Source organism: Antechinus flavipes, chromosome 5 (assembly GCF_016432865.1).
Source record: "Antechinus flavipes isolate AdamAnt ecotype Samford, QLD, Australia chromosome 5, AdamAnt_v2, whole genome shotgun sequence".
Classification (NCBI taxonomy): domain Eukaryota; kingdom Metazoa; phylum Chordata; class Mammalia; order Dasyuromorphia; family Dasyuridae; genus Antechinus; species Antechinus flavipes.
The window spans coordinates 280,028,736-280,048,236 of record NC_067402.1 but is presented as its reverse complement, the minus strand read 5'-3'; the positions used below and the strand labels follow the sequence as shown (position 1 = coordinate 280,048,236).

Here is a 19,501-nt window from a genome sequence, read left to right as displayed (position 1 = left end):
ATGACTCTCTGTTCCCTTCATTAGTTCTGCTTCTACTGAACAAAGAAAACCCTCCCATGATTTTATTTAAGCCATGAGTCCATATCTCAACAATTCCTATGAAACTGTAGATTTGCCTCTTTGTATGAAAATCCCAAGTTTATATTCCCCATATTACTCTATACATTGGCCTTTAGGCAGCTGAGGTCACAGGTACTGATCCTAACTGTGTTTCTGTGTATTCCCAATAACTGCTCAGCACTTCTTCTATCTCACACCTGTCGACATACTACATAGTGGTAGCTCTATTTCCTGTCCTTCTCAAATTGTATATGAGGGTGGTAATTTGTCTGAACAATTATACATTTCTTATGAGGTTCCTGATAACTTGCAAAGAGTTCTGAAAATGTTGAAATTCTTTTTGTTAGGAGGATATATTTTCAAAGTTGATTAAAAAAAAAAAAAAAGCTGAACCAATTATAGGAAAAAAGATACCTGACCTTAACTGGGGAAGGGGGGAAATCTTCAAAGAATCATCAGTCTGATTCAAGGATTCAGCATCCTCGGGTCTTAGAGACCACACACTGTGTCCCTGCAGGGAGAATTAAAATCCGACCTTGGGACTTCTTCCCCTGATAATTTATTGAACAGCTTCCTCCATCCCTTCCATTGGAGAACAGATCATCTGCGTCACTCCGTCTGGCATCTGAGCTTCTCTTTCTGCTCTGCATCAAAAGGCTGAAAAGCTTTGATGTCTAAAACCGGAACCTGCCTGGATTCCCTGAACTCTCCAGATCAATCCAATTACTCTACATGAATATTCTATTTAAAAAGTCAGCCTGGGCCTCTGAGATTCCCGAAGCACTGGCATTTAAGCAGATGTCACAGCAAAGCAACGTGGGCCTTCTGAGGACAGAGCGGGGGGCTGAGGATAGCATCGCGCTTCCCTCTGGGCCCATCCATGACACAAAGTCATCCCAAGCCAGGGAATTAAGTCTCTGGACACGAGGGTTTAAGAAAAAGGACAGGTCATTGTGGGAGATAACCAGGTGGTTAGCTTGCAAGCCCGAAATCCTGTCAGAAAATGAAGAGGCACCCGCCACCGTGTGAAAAGTACAGGGGCGCTGAAGAGAGCGGCAAATCCCAGGAAAACAACCAAACCCGGCTTCCCCTATGTGAATCACCAAAGTCGCCCTCCCTCCTCTGCCACACTGAAGAAAGCTTCTCCGGTGATGAAAGGCGCTGCTCTGGAGAGAACCTCCTGGCCGTCTCCCGGATAACTCGTCTCTGGGCTGGGTCAGTGGGAGATCGCTGGAGAAGAGGCCGCACCTCCTGCAGGAGCCCTCTGAATCCTGGGGGATGTGCTGGGGACCAAGAACCGCCGACCCCGGCGGTACAAGCGGCTCCCCCTCGGTCACCTCCCTGCATCCCGACACAAGCCCTGAGAAAGGAGGAGGTAAGCGGGCCCACTTACAGACCAGGAGGCTCAGAGAGCTGGCATGAGCGTCCAAGGTCACGCAGGTGTCGGGCCTGACCCGGTCTCCCAAGCCTGGATCTGGGCTTTCTACTCTACGACCTGCACTACAGCAGGGGGAGAGGAGGCCTGGCTGATGAAAAAATTAGAAGCCACTTAGAAGGAAAGATGCTTTAGAACAATGACAGAGCAATATGACAGCACGATAACCAGTGTAATTATGATGAATACAAACTGAATACTTAAGCAGGCTAGCTGCTGCAGCCGCAGAAAACAACCGGGTACGCTTCTGCTTCAGCTGCAAGAAAAAGGTGCTTCAGGAAAGGGAAGACACGCCTTCGTGCAAGCTCTCTCACCAAGGCCTTGCATCTTCTGGAGAGAAGAACGCTGGATTGGGAGTCCTAATCCCGACTCCCGGCCGACTCTCCAGCCGTCTCCTCTGGTGTGAGGGGAGACTGCAGGGATGGGCCCGTCCAGCCCCGAATCCTGGGGCCCTAGGGAGCTTTAGATAAGGGGAGGTCCCGGCAGCTGCCCCATGATCTCACGAGGCTGAAGGTTACCTTGCAGCTTGGGGAACTCATGACCAGGTACCTCGGAGCCTGGACTTTTTCAAAGTAACTTCTCCCTACTTGTTATCCAGAACCAGCAGGCTTTAAAGCCCTCGCCAAAGAGATTTTGGGGAACACAGATGGAGTGGTTTGTAACCGATTAAGACGGGGAAACTGTTATAAGGGAACTCGGAGGCTTCCTCTAAAAGAGAATGTACTGACACAAAGCAATTTGAGGCTGGCCTCTAGGAAATCTCCAGAAATCCCGATGAGGATGATGGCTGAAAAGGAGACAGTGCCCAAGAGTTCCATTTGGTACCCAAATGGATCTTCACAAAACTCTGGGAGAGAAGTGATTTTAGTATCTCTCATTAACTTCCTTGGGCCTCGGTTTCCTTTTCTGTAAAATAATGGCTTTGAAGCTCTTGACCCATAATTCTACCTGGATGACTCTGAAGAGGTCACTTAATATCCTGAGGATTTTGTAAAACATGGGCCTCTGAGGGATCCTGCAGCTAGGTCTATGATGCTATGAGCTTTGAGGAGGTTTGTACAGTGTCCCAAAGAATCTGACTTGGGATTCTAAACCAGGCCCTCTGCATCCCCAGGCTAATGCTCTACACTGGGCCACATTGCTTCTCAGTCCAAAAGGACCTTAGAAGTCATCTAGATGAAACTCTTTTTTTTTTTTTTTAAATGAGAAAGGAAAGAAAGAGAGACAGAAACAGACAGACAGAGAGAAAGGTAACAGAACTAGCTTGAGGTCACCAAGAAACCAAGAACCCAGACCTTCTCATCTCTCACCCCAACAGCTTTTCAGTTCCACCATCTACAAAAAGTGGAGTCTAGTTAAAGCTCCTATATTCTGGGATCATGTTCTTACGGCTCACCAACATTGCTACATAAGAACAAAATCACAGAATGCAGTGTCTACAGAATGTGAAAACATATGACTTCAATGGTACCTAGAAATGAGAGAAAATCAGGCCCCAAGACTCTTTCAAATGCTCCAGAACCATGCCTTGGGGACTGTCTTTCAACTTAGCGTTCTACTCAGGAACATTATTTAATAAGAGAAACAAAATCTTCTCCAGTTCCTTCTGGCTTTCTCTAACTAACCCAGCAGTCACCAAATAGGTGCCAAGAATCTGACCGATATGGATTTAATGGCCTTTGAAAGCTTTTAGGCCTTAATGGAACAGAGAGCTCTCCACTAGTGGAATGGGCTGGATGAATGAAAGGTAGACTCCTCGTTCCTGGAGGTTTTCAAACAGGCTGATGACCCCTTGTCAGAGACACTGGAGACGTGAATCCAGTTCAGCCAGGAGTCAAACAAGACGGCCCCAGAGTCTCCTGATGGCTTTGGGGGGGATGCGATTTTATCCAGAGGGTAGCTCACTTCAGTTCAATTACTTTTCTTGATGAAGTCTAAGGAAGCATCTAAATTCTTCCACTGAACTGGCAGTACAGCTGGTCAGCTGACATTTCTACAACCCTTTATGGCCTATAAAGTACTTTACACAAAGTCATTTCAAGCTTACAACGATCATACAAGTTAAGGAGTACAGCTATTTTCCCCATTTTCTAGTCAAAGAAACTTGGCTCACTGTTGGGTGCCTTGACCAAGGCTAGTAGTTACTGAAGATCCTCCAGCTACAAACCTGGGGCTCTTTGTAGCACCTCACCTGGGGAGTTAGTGGGTTCCCCCTCAATGGACATCTTCAAAGGCCACTTATCAGTGGTATCACAGAGGAAATTGCTTTCAAGTAGAGTTAGTCCCAGAGAGTATGTGTCATTCCTACCGATGGAGAGACAGATTGACAGACACAGAGAGAGACAGAGACAGAGAGAGACAAAGATGGAGAGACAGAGAGATGGAAGACAGAGATGGAGAGACAGAGAGACAGAAAGAGAGAGAAACAGAGACAGAGACAGAGAGAGACGGAAGACAGAGATGGAGAAACAGAGAGACAGAAAGAGAGAGAGAGACAGAGAGACAGAGACAGAGAGAGACGGAAGACAGAGATGGAGAGACAGAGAGACAGAGAGAGAGAGACAGACAGAGAGAGACAGAGACAGAGAGAGACGGAAGACAGAGATGGAGAGACAGAGAGACAGAGAGAGAGAGTTCTCATGTGCTGATGTGGGTACATGTAGGGAGCATGTCACCTTCATTGGAACCAGCCTGAAATGATGCAGATTGAGTGGAGGACAAAGTCCCTGGTACCACACATACACATACACCTTGGAATCCCCCGGTGAATATCTTTTTGATCCAGTATCAACAACTGAAAAATCTCCAAGTCTCAGATAATTCTATTCCCCAAGAATGAATCTTCTGCCCTCCCTCTTTTCCTGCCTTGATAATGTATGTAACAGAGCAGATGTGTAAACTCCTGGCCCTTGGGTGGTTCAGACGCTGATGGGAGCCAGACTAAAAGCACTGGGTAAATGTTTAACAAAAGAAATACAAATGCAATACAACATCGATAATGTTAGTCTGTGGGTTGTTTAAGTCAGTCTGTGGCTCTCTCTGATGTGTTTCTGTGTCAGAGAAAGATCAGCCAGGCTCCTACTTATTCTCTCCCACAAATGGCCCTCCTTGCCGCAGACTTCACACACATCCAGGGGAATGGAGGCTTTATGAGGGCAGGACTGCTTTGTGACCAGAGCTCCTTGCACAGAGCAGGGGTTTCATGATGCTTTTTGAATTCAGTGAAGCAACTTGATAGGAACTTAACAAAAGACCTTCCCTCCTCATCCCACCTTTATTTCCTGCTTCTTCCAGGAGCCTTCCATTAATCAATCAGCCCATTTATCAAACACCTGCGGGCCTGAGCCTTTGCCTCCGGAAGTGGCTGCTGCCCTCCAGTACCTGGGTCTGGGTTCTCATCACGCACCCCGGCACTCTCACCGGCAGGTTTCCACCTGGGGACCAGAGGTTCTACTCCAGGCCCTCCAGAGCCTGCCAAGCTGGAGCCTCGGTCATGGCGCTTGCCATAAAGCCCTTCTGGGCTATGCTAGACATGGCTCGATCTACCACCAAAGCAAACGCCACCTTCGCCGGCCTCACAATCTATTCACTGATGCTCCCCAGGGAGATCCTTTCCTGCCCAATGCAGGGGCCGACTCGGAAGCCCCTACGCCTCTTTAACAAGGAGCCACAAGCTCCTGAAGAAGGCACCCGGGCACAGCCCTGCCCTGCTCTTTCCTGCTCTGTCTTCTCCCCCCTTCCTTCCTTCTCTCTGTCTGTCACTCTGCCTGCATCTCTCTCTCTCTCTGCATCTCTCCCCCCTTCCTTCCTTCTCTCTGTCTGTCCCTCTGCCTGCATCTCTCTCTCTCTCTTTCTCTGCATCTCTCCCCTCTTCCTTCCTCCTCTCTGTCTGTCACTCTGCCTGCATCTCTCTCTCTCTCTGCATCTCTCCCCCCTTCCTTCCTTCTCTCTGTCTGTCACTCTGCCTGCATCTCTCTCTCTCTCTTTCTCTGCATCTCTCCCCCCTTCCTTCCTCCTCTCTGTCTGTCACTCTGCCTGCATCTCTCTCTCTCTCTTTCTCTGCATCTCTCCCCTCTTCCTTCCTCCTCTCTGTCTGTCACTCTGCCTGCATCTCTCTCTCTCTCTGCATCTCTCCCCTCTTCCTTCCTTCTCTCTGTCACTCTGCCTGTATCTCTCTCTCTCTCTCTCTGCATCTCTCCCCCCTTCCTTCCTTCTCTCTGTCTGTCACTCTGCCTGCATCTCTCTCTCTCTCTGCATCTCTCCCCCCTTCCTTCCTTCTCTCTGTCTGTCACTCTGCCTGCATCTCTCTCTCTCTTTCTCTGCATCTCTCCCCTCTTCCTTCCTCCTCTCTGTCTGTCACTCTGCCTGCATCTCTCTCTCTCTCTCTGCATCTCTCCCCTCTTCCTTCCTTCTCTCTGTCACTCTGCCTGTATCTCTCTCTCTCTCTCTCTGCATCTCTCCCCCCTTCCTTCCTTCTCTCTGTCTGTCCCTCTGCCTGCATCTCTCTCTCTCTCTCTCTCTTTCTCTGCATCTCTCCCCTCTTCCTTCCTTCTCTCTCTGTATCTCCCCTGCCCCTTTCTTTCTCCCCCCTCTCCCCACCATCTCTCTCACACAGAACCCACAGATACCAGCAGCAGGCTGGGATCTCTGGAAGTCTGCTCTTCTGAAGAAAACTAAAGTTCCCAAACACATGCAGGCTGGACCAGCCAGCAAAGTGCTCCCTGCAGTGCTCAGAGCTGTTGGGGGGAGGCCGCCCTCCCTCCTCTCTGAAATGACCCCCCCCCCCCCAATTCTCAGCCTCTTCATGATGTTGCCCGGAGCTCCAATTGGGACTCTGGACAGCTCAGTGGCTGCTGGGGACCAGGAACAATCTCTGTGCTCCCACGTCTTTGCTTCAACTTTCAGCTGGGCTTTTTTAAGAGCTCCCCTTTCTGTGCATCTCCCCCCTCCCCCCCAGGCCCTCCCTCAGCATCAATCAGAATCAGAGGGACAGAGATAGAGAGATACAGAGAGAAAGAGACAGAGAGACAGAGAGAGAGGGAAGAGAGACAGGGAGAGAGAGGGAGAGAGAGGGAGGAGGGAGAACCAGAGCCATCCACAGGGGCAGGTGGCCATTACTAGGGAGTCAGGCTCCAGGCAGAGACTCCAGGGGACTCTGGAGAAGGAGGAGGGCAGCAGGTTCCTGGAAGCTCCTGCATTTCTAACGGGCTGCTGGCTCTAGCTGACCGCTGGGGCTCCCCTGGAGAAGGGGGCGACGGGTGCGGAGCTTTTTCCCGGCCTCTCGGTGGAAGGGGAGTGCTGGGGTTACTCCTGTCTTAAAGAGGAGGCCCCCTGTCAGGACTGTTCCAGGAGAGGGTCCTTTATTCAGAGGCTGGAGCACACATGGCTCCCTCTACCCCGATTTCTGTGAATCAAGCCCTTTGGAGACACAGCTACAAAGGTGAGGTGCTCACCATACACCACCCCCAGAGCCGGGCTCACACTTACCTTTCTCTTCTCTTCATCTGCAAGATCGAATTTGAAAGTCGCTCTGTGCTGTGGGGAAAAAAGGGGAAGAAACTGTCACTCAAAGGACACAAAATTCACTTCTGGAGTGACCAAAAAGCTCTGTGACACAAGCTCCTGGCTATGGGACTTCTCATTCCTACTTAGGAAAACTCCCGAACTTTTCCCATTTCCTTTTTTTTGGAAAATAATTCTCTCTCTGGGGTTTACAAAAGTCCTCTAAAGTAGGGAGGGCACAGGACTGGAACGCCCCAGGGAGTTCAAGCTGGTTTTGCCCAAACACCCTCTCATCATACAAAAGGGTAAACCGATCCTGGAGGAGGTGAGGTCTGTGCAAGGACGCAGGTCTCAAGAAGCAGAGATATGACAGAACCCAGGGCTTCTCCCTCCAAATCCAGCCCTACTGTACTATGCCCACTTTAAATAAGATAGGGAAACGGAGGGAGGCTCAGTGCGAGAGCCTAGTTCTAGGCTGCAAAGCAAGCTGGGGACAGAAGCAAAGACTTCTAGGTCAGTGTTTTCCCCACTACATTACACTGCTCCTTCTTAAGTACCCACTGTGCCCCCAGCATTCTCCCCAAGGAGACACAGAAGCTGCAAAAGACATGGTTCCTCCTTCAAGGTTCTAAAACTGACGAGACGCATCCAGAGAAACGAAATCTTAATTCTGAGACCACTTCCATTTTCTTGCCGTTTGTGGGTAATTCTCCTCAAAGGACATGAAATAAGTTAAGGAAAATCTGTCCTTCTCAACTTCATGGCTGCACACAGGGAATTCCACAGCTCATCAGGAAGGTGGGAAGGGGAGAGCTGGGAAGCACCAGGAAACCATGTTGGATCTGGAGTCAAGAGCCGAGTTGGAATACTGGCTCCAATGACCAACATAACCATTGATATGGGCCTCAAATGCCTTATCCACAAAACAAGGGAGCTACACTGGGGGTCTCCCAAGGGTCTTCCCAGCTGTAAACCTCTGGTTCTTTCATCTTCTGGATGCTCCTAGATCTTCCTCTCCACTCTACAGTTGGAGGAACATGAAGAACCAGTGATAGGTACAGATGCTCACTGAGTGTCACAGTGTGTGATTGAACATGGCACTCCTAAAGCCTTGCCAAGGTCTTTTTCCACTAGGAAATCTCAAGCACTTCAGGATTTCAATTGAAATTTCCACTGGTCCAATTTCTATCTTTCCCTCGTGTTTTGTCAGTTAGTTCAAAAACAAATATTTGCTGGCGCCATCTTGGATGTTAGGAACATGGCTGCTTTTTGTAGTTCTTACTACAGGCACTATGCTAAGTGTAGGAGATACAAAGAAAGGCAAAAAAACCCCATGGTTCCTGCCTGTGGGGAGCTCATATTCTGAGACAGACGGAACCCAAACAATCTACAAACTATACACATATGCAAGAGAAAAATTGGAGAAAATCAACAGCGGGAAGGCCCTCACAGCAAGATGGCCTGGGGCAGGTATTGGAGGAGAAGTATCCTAGAGCTGTGCGGGGTGCGGTCGTAACAACTCCTCGGAACACTGCCTTCTGAATAGATGATCCCAATTCACATCACCACTCCAAGACTTAACAGTGCTGGGACCCTGTATTGATCACTTCCCATCTTTTCACCTTAAATTCTTTACTTGTAAAATAAGAGAACTCCGTCATTGCCTTCGAGCTCTACATCTGTGATGAGTGATGGAACGCTAACTTGGGGCAAGCAGGCTGGTTCTGGGATGAGAAGGAACCAGGAGGTGGGAGACAGAGCCCACGTGTGGGGATCCTCGAGATGTGCCTTGGAAAGAACAGATTTAAAGGACCTGGGATTTGGGGGACGTGGGTGCCCCTTACATCGCCAATCACAAACCCCCCCAGCTTAATTTGTGAGTTGCCAAAGGGGAGGAGAAGGAAGAGGAAGGCGAAGAGTAAGAAGAATTAGAAAAGCAAAAAGCAGCAGCTGTCTGACTTTCTGGTCTGCCTGAGCTTGGATGGGCTAGTCTCGGCCAACAGTCACCCAGCTGCCGTCTCCAAGTCGGTCCCCCTGGTTTAGGAGCTATCACAGCTTGTACCCTCTTGGTTATACCCTTGAGAGCCATAAGGAGGCAGCAGAGATGGACTTCAGTAGAGGCAGAAGAACATGGCGGGAGTGGACCTGGTCAACTGTAGAAGGAGGGGCAGAATGTCTTCCCCGCGTCCGAGCTGCCCGACAGCCAAGGAAGGCCCACAAGAGAAAAGGGGAAGATGGGATGCTTCGGGGAGGAGCCCCAGCAGCATCACTCCGGCCGGACCAGAGGAAGAGGGGCTGGAGAAAAACGGCAGCCAGGGAGGAGAGGGAGAGTCCACGGAGGGTTCTGACCAGTGAAAAGAAAAGGCGAGCCGGGAGTACGAGTCATTACATGGCAAGAATCAATGAGGTGGGAGGGTCGGGGCGGAGGCCCAGGACCATCCCAGGAAGGGGCAAGCGTGGCCAGGGTCCATGGAAAGCTCAGCTTCCTGGAAGCCTGTCCCATAGATCTCTTATCACAGTGTTCATTTTATTACCATTAACCTAACGACTCTCAGTCTAAGGAGCCATTAGCCATGAATGTGGCTAGTGAATGCCAAGTGAACGCTTTTTAATGGAACCTTTTGGCATTTGGAGAGAAGGAACGGAGAAACACAAGCCTTCTGGGAAAGGAAGACACCTGCTAAGCTAGAAAAACACAACTCACGTGCATTCACTCTGCACTATCGATCTCTTGCCATGATCAATTTGATTAAGACACAAAGACGACTCATTTCCTTCAGTTGCTTTTTTAAAGATGAGGATCTTCCTTTCACATCTTCAATATGAACCACTGAGGCGGCAGGAGGTGACATGATGCCTCTGACTCCTCAAAATATATTCCAGGACTAACCCCCCGATGAGTATTTTCTAACCTGGGATCAGATGAAAACCAAAGGAGGCTCCCTGAGGCCTTGGTTCCTCCACAAGATTGACCCCTGGGTTAACTCCTGTCCAACTATCTTTTAAGCCCCTGCTGCCCTGGACGAGACAGCCCTTCCTCCTTCTCCTCACTTGGAACTTTACAGAATATAAAACAAATATGGAAACTGTATATTGAAGGAATTAATCCATTTATTTGCCAAGACTGGATCCAATGCAATAATTCTTTGTGTCTAATAAGCTGGTTTTGGGGGCCTGAAGAGAATTTAGACTCCCAGGTCTGTCTTTGATCCATCCTCTCTACCTTTTCTCTCTTCGGTGGCTTCTGCTCTCCATTCCCTGCCCACATCCAGGGAGAGAAGATGAGGGGAGGGGAGGGTGAAGGAGGAAATCCCAAGGGCTCTCTCTGCCCAGGTGAGGCGCTTCAACGGGTAACCAACAATCACATCTCCTTCATACATCAAAGTGTTAGGTGTTGAGCTGAAACATGGAGAAAAAAGCAGGGGCTCAGGACCTAATCATTGCTCAACCAGGGTCCCGCAAGATGAGCTAGAGTCTGCCCAGAGGGAGACCTCACTGCAGTGATCTCCACTAACTGCCCCAGGATTTCCCACCAACGCTAAAATGAAGTCGTTTCTGCGCCCCTGCAGCCCCCCAAGGGATTCTGCCATCGACCCCACCTAAGAAGCTGCTTCTTTTACTTTTATAGGAAGCACACAAGTCAGAGAAGATGTCTGTTTTTGCTCATTCCCCAATGTTCTGAGTAAGCAGCCTGTTTAAAGATGTGCTTTAGTCACTGCATGCATCCACCTTCCCCAGTGGATTTTCTTCCATGCAGCAGAGACCCAGGTGACACTGATAAACACCAACCAATCCACCTGGGCCATGTGGGGAAGGAGGCGTCATGCTCACCCGCTCCCCAAACGGAGGTGGAGTTCTAGGCCCAGAAAGGTGATGAGCCCCTGAGTTTCTGGGACCCCCAAAAGATGTAGGAACAGGACAAGCAGAATCGGCGGTCCGTTAAGCCTGTGCTGCGTGGCAACCTTTTAGCTCCCACCAAAGCTTACCCCGCCTCTGGTAACAAGCAGGAAAGCAGGTGCCCTGGGATAAAGTTACCTGTACCCAGGATGCTCTCGCCTAAGTCAGTGGCTGTGTTTCCAGGGCTAACTCCCAGATTAGTATTTTCCAAAGGATCAGATGAAAACCCTGTGACCTCGGTTCTTTTACAAGCCTGACCCTTAGACTCCCTCTTGCCCAAATATCTTTTAAGCCCTTGTTCCCCCAGACCAGACGGTCCTTCCTCCTCCTTCTCACCTGGAACCCTTGGGAAGCAGAAAGAGCAGAAAATTAGGTTTCCAATCCTGATCCTGATGCTTACTACTAGCGTGCCCGGTGTGGGTGAGTCACCACTTTCATGGATCAGGTTCTGACTCTATAAGGAGAGAGCTGAAATAGGACCCTTCAGACACCAAATCAATGATGCTAGGATACCTGCTGGGGAAATCCATGGGCAATCAACAACACATCCCTCGGATGCTGGTCTCCCGGGAGACAGGGATTAATGAATAAATGAATAAAAATATATGCATTAAGCTCTTTCTAGGTGCCAAGCCCTGTGCTGAGCATTAAGGACACATAGAGGGGAAAAAAAAGAAAAAAGATGGTCTCTTCCTTCTAGGAACTCATGTTCTAATTGAGGGAGACAGCAAAAGTAGCAGGCTCTCCCACAGAGCTGATAGAAAGGCCTAAAGGTCCCAAATGTGTAATTTCCAGGAGGATGGCAAGGCCTAAAAGAGGCGGGGGTCCACAATGGCACAAACTCCTCTCTAAAGGTTTTTGTTCTTCTTTCCTGCTGCACTAGAACCCATCCAGTTTCTGAGCTAAATTTCCCTCCTTACTCATGGTCTGGATTGAAGAAAGTCCTTTCCTTTATTTCAACAAACATACTCTCAGGATTTAAAAAAAAAAAAAAAACTACTCATTTTACTAGATAATGGTGGGGGGAGTTGAGAGGGGAGAAGATAAAATAAGATAAAGTAATTATTGTTACCTTCACAAAAGTACAGAGATTTTGAGTTCAGCCCCAGTTGACCCTGGGTCTCAGGACCAATTCAACACAAGATATTCAAGGAATAATTACAGTGACCCATGTTGTAGAGCCAGAGGCTCAGACCTCTCCACAGCCTGGACACATGGCATCCCCAATTTGGGCTTCTGTTTCCTCATCAATAAAATGAAGGGGGGAGGGGAAGAGAGTATGGACTGAAAGATCTCCTGGGTCCCACCGAGCTACAAATTTATGATCTGTTATTTCTCACTTGGTCTGTACCCAAGCATTTTTCTCAAAGGTCTATGGGAATCCCTGTGTTTTGCCTCAGTACCACCCACCCCTGCAGGATTCTACGTGAGAAGGGAACATTAAGAACATTCTCTGGCATATAAGAAACCTCGAGATGTGCTACGGGATGGACAAGACTGAGGGAGAGCTCACTGTAAGCTTTCTAAGGGGAGAAGCTAGCTGTAACCAGACACTGACAAACCCATCGGCATCCACCAAGTTCCCACAAAGCTCACGGGTCCCTAATTAATAGTGCTTGTTGATGGTAACTATAAGGCTTTCACCAAGCATCCTTTACTGGGTCTGTTTCCTCAAGAGGCTCAAAGAGAAGGAAAAGGAGGATTCCTGGTGATTTGGAGCAAAAAGGCTCTTGTCACTGGGATGCCATGCTTTGTATCATCAACGTGAGGGATCTGGGCCACCTGAAGCTGAAGAATATATTTGAAACTTCCTGGAAAACTTCTTTTATCTCTTCTCTCCTCCCCGCCTCCCATCACTAAAAAGGACAAAGTTCATAGGAATCATAAAAATTTAGTGTTTCCACTTTACTGGAATGGGGCGGATGTCCCCAGGGGTTTGTCATGTCTTATAAATTAGTGGGGAGCTTAGCCCTTTCTATTATGTGGCATTTTTTTTTCCTAAACGAAAATCCACAGAGAATGGTGAACAATCAGCATTTAATAAATGCTTGTGGATTGACTGGATTACAGATTTAGAACCAAAAATGAGCTTAGAGATCATTTTACAGAAGAGGAAATTCAAAAAGGTTTAGTGACTGCTCCAATATCCCTCAGATTACTGCTGCAGTCATTTCTGCAGTAAACTCTCCAATCAGGAATCCAGGGCCTTCAATTCCAAACCCAGTCCTTCCTTGCACTTTAACCAGCTTCTCTGCCATACTTTGCTGCTCCCAGTGAGCCCGAGGAATTGGCTAAAGGAAATGGGAAATTTTGGCCTGGAGAAGGGAGGACTATAGGAGACTCGACAGCTATCTGTTAGTATGTAAAAAGCTGTCTTGTGAAATTAGAAATTATAACTGAAAGGGCAGGCCTCAGACCTGTGGATCCAAGCTCCAGGGAGACAGAGTTCAACTCAAAATTGGAGCTTTCCAAAAGAGGAATGGGCCATCTCGTGCTCAAATGGCTTCCCAGAACCGGGGCTCAGAGAATCAGTGTTAAAGGCTGGGAGATATCACAGAGATGCTCTAGTCCAGTCCATTCATTTTCCCCTCACAGGGGAGGGAAATGATTACTTGTGGAGGACATCATAAAACGATTTTCACAGAGTAATCTGGGGGCTAAGCCGGGGGACTTCTATGAAGCCTTCCAATGGAACTAGACCTGAAAATATCACCAAGAAGGTTCCGCTCCTTCATTCAGAGACAGGAACATACCCATGGCCAAAGAATAAAGTCAGGTGACTTGGAAACTAATCAATGACGCAGCCTCTGAAGCCCACAGCTTCCATTCCCCAAGCCCCCCACTGGCAGGCAGTTCTGCCTGCGGCTCAGAGCTCATCCAGGAGGCTGGGAGTGGGGAGCGGGGACAAACATGTATATTCATTAATTTAATTACAATGGTTTGGGGAGGTGATGCTATTTAATGCCATCTAATGCACACACACAAGCAAACTAAGATACTAGAACATCAACCTCCAAGAAGTCAAAGGTCAAAAAGTCAGTGCTCATTAGAACTAACACTAACCTTGCCCACAGATGACTCCAATGGACCCTTCCCTAAATCATCATCCTGATCATTACCAGGGACTGTTTCTGCTCTTCCTCGAGCATCCACGTCTCTGAACCATTGGACAGCCCGGTAAGTGTACAGGTTTTCTCCCCCAACAGAATATTAGCAAGAGGAGGTGTTCACACACACATCACTGCACACACCTGGCCCGTAACACTTAATAAATGCTCCATGAAGGACCGGTGGACCGGTAGTTAGCTCCCACTCCAACCAATACTAAATATGGTAGGAGCCACTGGGCATCTCATAGCTACTCAATCAGGTACCACCTGAAGGCGAACCAACTCCAAGCAATTGCAGGAAGACCACTGAGAAGGGCAAGCTGAAGGAAGGGCCGAAAGGAGGCAGATATTCTATTTATCATAGCCACCGTTCCAACCACCTTCATGTTAAACGTCCAGAATGATTCCAAAGGTGGGAAAGGGCAATAGAGATGACCTGGAAAAACATCATCTGCTTAGAGTTAAAGCTTTAAGAAGAGCCCAGTTTCTCTGAGAAGGAATAAAAGAATCAAACTGGAGGGATACTGAAAATAGGAAATGCGAGTGTAACCATGAAGGATCATGGGAACTTAGATGGAAAGGGGAGAAAATGTTAATGGTTCTATTTGTTTGCTTGTTCTTTCTTGTGTTTTTTTTTTCCCCTTTTGGTCTGATTTTTCTTGCACAACATGACAAATGTGGAAATAATTTTTAAAAGAATTGCACACATTTAACCTACATTCAATTGCTTGCTGTCTTGGATAGGGGAAAATAAAGAGAGGAACAAAAAATCTGCAATACAAACTCTTATAAAAATGAATACTGAAAATTATCTTTACATGTATTTGGAAAAATAAAATACTATTGAGAACCAAAGGCAGGACCACAATGAAGAATTTCTCTCTTTCCTAACCCAAACTCCATAGTCTTAAAAAGCCGAAATATTTTTATGCTAGAAAACATCTCTTTTAGATTGCTCTAAAATGATAGATGCTAAGAGCTGGAAGGGGCCTTGGAGGTCCCCTGGTCCAAATTCCTCATTTGATCATAAGGAGACTAAGGCTCAGAGGTGAAATGGTTCTAAGCTAGGAAGTGGAAGGGCAGGAAGCTAAATCTACCTTTCTGACTCCAAACCAGCCTTTTAACAAAGAGCATTTCCACTGTAAATAGACTTATGAGGTAGACTCTTTATTGAAGGAAGGTTCCATCCTCCCATGAACCTCTCTATGATCTCACTGACACAATATTCATTACAAGGACACCAATCCCAGTTCAACTAGGCCTGCACTCTTTGGGTGACCCTTATTCATGTTCCTCTTGCCTTTCTCAGGATTGGTTCCCCTTCTGCTCTTTGACCCTGCTTCTCTGGACTTCTATGCTTACGAAGCTCCAAAGCCTGCAAGTCTGCCACAGCTATCTCCAATGGCTTTTGGAACACCTTCAAATATGATTCTTTCCAGGTTGTCAGTTGCCATGACTTGTAGCCACAAAATGGTACTGGAAGACTCTCGGTGTTAAACAAAGATGGGCCTTTGTTTCAGGGAGAAATTCTGGGGTCATTAAAAGGACGATTGTAGACAATCCAGAAAGGGAGTCAGAGCAGCTCCAGCTCCTATTCGTGTTCATTAGGGACCCAATCACTGTCCCTTTGCAGGATCTGTCCAAGGTGGATGCACTCATGGACAAGTTCTAAAGGGTGTCTAGCCACTACACATTATAGTTCAGACTAGAAAAATCAAACTTGGGGCTTGTACCAGATTAAAATGGAATTAGGAAATATTTAACAAAATGAGTAAAAATATAATACAACACAGATGACATTAATTTGTGTTTTTCTAAGTTAATATGTCGTTCCCAGGGATCATTTCTATTTGAATTTGCCACCAATGGCCTCAACATAAAGCTTTATTAATCTGGAATCCACAGACCTTCAAGGATTCTAAGGATAGATTTCAGAGGTTCTTTTATCTTGGTTGAAAAAAAAATTTTACATTTTTATCTCTTTACATTGTTTTCTTTTGTAATCTTACATACATTATGCACCCAACTGCCAAAGGGATTCAGGACACCAAAAAAGTTCACAACCCCTATACTAGACAATAATCATCCTTCAACCACTTGATTTTTTCAGTGTTGGAAAGAAAGCCAAACTCTTGACTGATTCAGGATCTCAGTGCACCAAACAATTGGCCCAAATTCACCCAATTTCACCCTCACCCTCAGGAGGCCCTGGTGCCGGATCTCTCCCACTACACCAGCAAACACACTTCTGGCAAGCATCCGTCTCCCCGTTTTATGGCTCGATGGGTACTAAGTACAAGAAGGATACTAAACAAAGTTATTAATTCTGGGGTGAGGGCTTTCAAAGACTACTGCTCACACATGCAGGGGACCTTTCTCCTTGGAGGATATGGTGCTTTATTCTACCAACTCTTTTTATTTTTTTTTTTTATCAAGCAACAAGCACATTGGGACCTTGAATTGCTACAATCTCCAGTCGAGTGTACAATGGTAAAAATGGGACTGCAGTACTGGTTTGTCTGTTGCAAAGCCTTCATTAAAGATCCCTCAACATCTGTAGAGCTTATTCTCATGAAAACTGCCATCTACGTAGGGAAGTGCATACGGAGGTGTGCTGTCTATGTGTGTGCCCCATCCTCCAAAAGGAATGGAAATAGATACAAAGTGAAGATGGAGACTCAAAAAGCAAAGCTCGGCGACGGAATATAAAGGGCATCACCATTTAACCAATCCAAGAACTCAAGACTTGACATTCAAGGTGTGGGAGGATATGTTTTCACACAAAATCAGATATAAGTCTAATAAAGAAAAACAATAAGCTCCTGAAATTACCCCAGGCAATCCGGTTCCTGGAGAATGCTGGGTTGGACTTGGAGAACCTAAGTTCAAATCCCGGCTCTCCACCTCTTACTACCCATGTGACCTTGGCCAAGTGCCTTCCCTGGAATTCACCTTCCTTCTTTGTAAAGACGATCTCAACTCTAAATTTGAGTTCTGAGCTGTGATCAGACACCGACTAGCAGCCAACCTTTCTTCCTGTTATTCCGCCTTGCTGATTATTAGTTTCAACTGGAAAATGACTTTGCTTTGTTTCCTAGAAACTTCCTATGGTTCCATGAATTTCAAAGGAAAGAAAGAAGAAAACCGTAAAGTTAAGATCAGGATAATTACTGCTAATGTGTTTTAGGGGTGTCAAAGGTCCGATTTCAATTCTATTGAATAAATATTCCCTTGATACCTGCTACATAGAAGGCCCAGGACAAAGTAACCCTGGGCACACAGAGATAACAGTAGGAGGGGAAAACCCAGGACATAATTGCTTCAAGAAGCTCAAGATAATAGGGCAAAGGACAAGATTCAAACAAAATCCTGGGAGGTTCTAGAAAGATACTGAATCTCAGAAGGGGGTAAGGGAAAATTTTGCAAAAGGCAGTGGGACCAGAAGGGTGGGATTCTCTGACTTGGTGCTGAGGGGTATTGAAGGACATCCCCAGGGAAAAAAATTAGTCTGAACAGTTAGAAAATAGGAAAGACTGGGTCTAAAACTATAGGGCCGCGCTGACTCGAAGCAAGGGTCCCAGTAGTGCCTCCCCCTTTCATTACTTTTCATCTTATCTTACAGACCTCTTGCTTATTTTTCTCCTGGAGAATGAGCTCCTTGAGAGAAGGAATGTTTTTTTGCTCTTTGGGTACTCCCAGATCTTTGCAGGGCTTGCTTGATACACAGCAAGTGCTTAATAAATGTTTGTTAGCTGCTCGTTGTGCATCTGCCTCTCTCTTAAGGCTGCAGGGACAAGGACTCAGAATTTGTAGTCAACAAGACCCGAGTTCAAATCCCACTCTGCTACTTATCATGTGTGACTTACTTTTCTAGATCTCACGGTGCTCATCTGTTAAACAAGAGATCCTGGATTCTTACAAGTATTTTGATAACTCTATTACAATTAACATTACCTTGGTGATTTTATGCATCTAAAAACATGATTCTGGGAAGAGGTCCACAGTCCCCAACACCCTTGGACTAGAAATTTAAAATGAAGGCTATTTAATGTAACTTTGAACTTAACCTACCAGACCTTGAGGGGCTAAGTGGACCCTCCTCTCCCCTAGGGAGGTCAGGCTAGTAGATTAGGGCCAGAGCAGGAAATGTCACCAGAAGCGGCAGTCTGACACTCCCACAGTGACCTTGGTCTAGTCCCCATATTCCCGGCCTCAGTTCCTTAGCCTGTAAACCCAGGGGGAGGGGGGAGGGCTGGACTAGGGGATCCCAAAGGTCCAGATCCCTCCGATCTAAGAGATGCTTGTTGATTGCTCGGTCGGCCTCCGAGCCCCGAGTTTGGGTTTATTTCAGGGAGCAGCGGGAGCCGCGGAAGGTTTCTGAGTAAGGCAGCTGCTCCCCGAAGCCGGGACTGGGGAAGACGGAGCGAAGCAGGGGAGGGGGCGCAGGGCAAGCCTGGGGGGGTCGGGGGAAACGTGCCATTCTGCTGGGGAGAGGTGAAGGCGGCCTGCACTAGGGTGGTGGCGGGGAGGGGAGGGGGACGGAGGGAGGGAGAGAGGGAGGGAGGGAGGGAGAGATTGATGGATGGATGGATGGATGGATGGATCCAGAGGGCTGGAGCGTGCAATATGCATCAGGGTAATAGGAAGGAGAGCTTCTGTGAGGAGCACGGAGGGCGGTGGGGGGCGTGCATGGTGGGGGCTGGAGGGCACCGCAGGGGGACACCGCAGGGGGTCGGGGGTGGGGGGGAGGAGTCCCGTGCATGCAGAAGGGGAGGTCAGTTGCACGGGTGGGTACGCCCCGGCGTACACCCGCCCGACAGCTCGAGGCCAGTCTGGGCCGGGGGTGGGGGTCGTCCGCAGGGGGCGATGCGCCACGGCCCGACTCGCCCGGGGAGGGGGCCCGCGTTGGCTTTACCTCTTCGCTGTACTCCCGCAGGACCCTCTCGATGGCCGCCGCGTCGCCCCCCCGCAAAGTGTTCAGCGCCCCCTCCGCATCCATCGCCGCAGGTGCGGGGCAGCCGCGTGCTGCTCGGGCTCCGGGTCAACGCCTCGCGCCCCCTCCCTCTCGGGCCGCTCTCTCGCCCGCTCTCTCCCCCTCCCTCCCACCAGCCAGCCTCCGCCTGGCTCGGTCTGACGTCACCGCCCTCACCTTTCACCCCGGTGACGTCAAAGTCCCCATGGCAACCGCCGCGCTGCGCCGCGCCCGCCCGCCGAGGGAGAAGGAGGGCTGCGTTCGCTAAGCGGATTGGCTGCGCGCCGGGGGTGGAGCCCCGGGCGAGGCATCTCCCTTGGCTGGGCAGGAGCAAAACGGGTCGCGGACAGAACGTAGAAGGCGGAGTCTCCGCCTCAGTGCCTCTTCCCCGCTATTCCGTTCTTTCTATATGGGCCGGCAGGCCCCGAATAGTTTTTACCCGTTGCCGCGGCTTCGCTGGACTACTTCTCCCAGCATGCCGCGGGGCAGACCTGTCGCGTTCTTCCTCCTCTGCCCCGCCTACCT

The 19,501-nt window shown here is 48.4% G+C and overlaps 1 protein-coding gene across 2 annotated transcripts in view; it reads right to left on the bottom strand.

Annotated features, from left to right (window-relative positions):
- Positions 1-19,067, bottom strand: part of RIC8B (RIC8 guanine nucleotide exchange factor B) — an 88,044-nt gene extending 68,977 nt beyond the window's left edge. The window contains exons 1-2 of one of the 2 annotated variants that reach the window (XM_051961479.1): positions 18,920-19,067; positions 6,983-7,030 (exon numbers count right to left, since the gene is read on the bottom strand). In XM_051961479.1, coding sequence (XP_051817439.1) covers positions 6,983-7,030; positions 18,920-19,003 — 132 coding nt within the window. In that variant the 5' untranslated portion in view covers positions 19,004-19,067. The remainder of the gene's footprint in view (positions 1-6,982; positions 7,031-18,919) is intronic. The other variant, XM_051961478.1, reaches the window with a different exon arrangement.
- Positions 19,068-19,501: the final 434 nt, after the last annotated feature.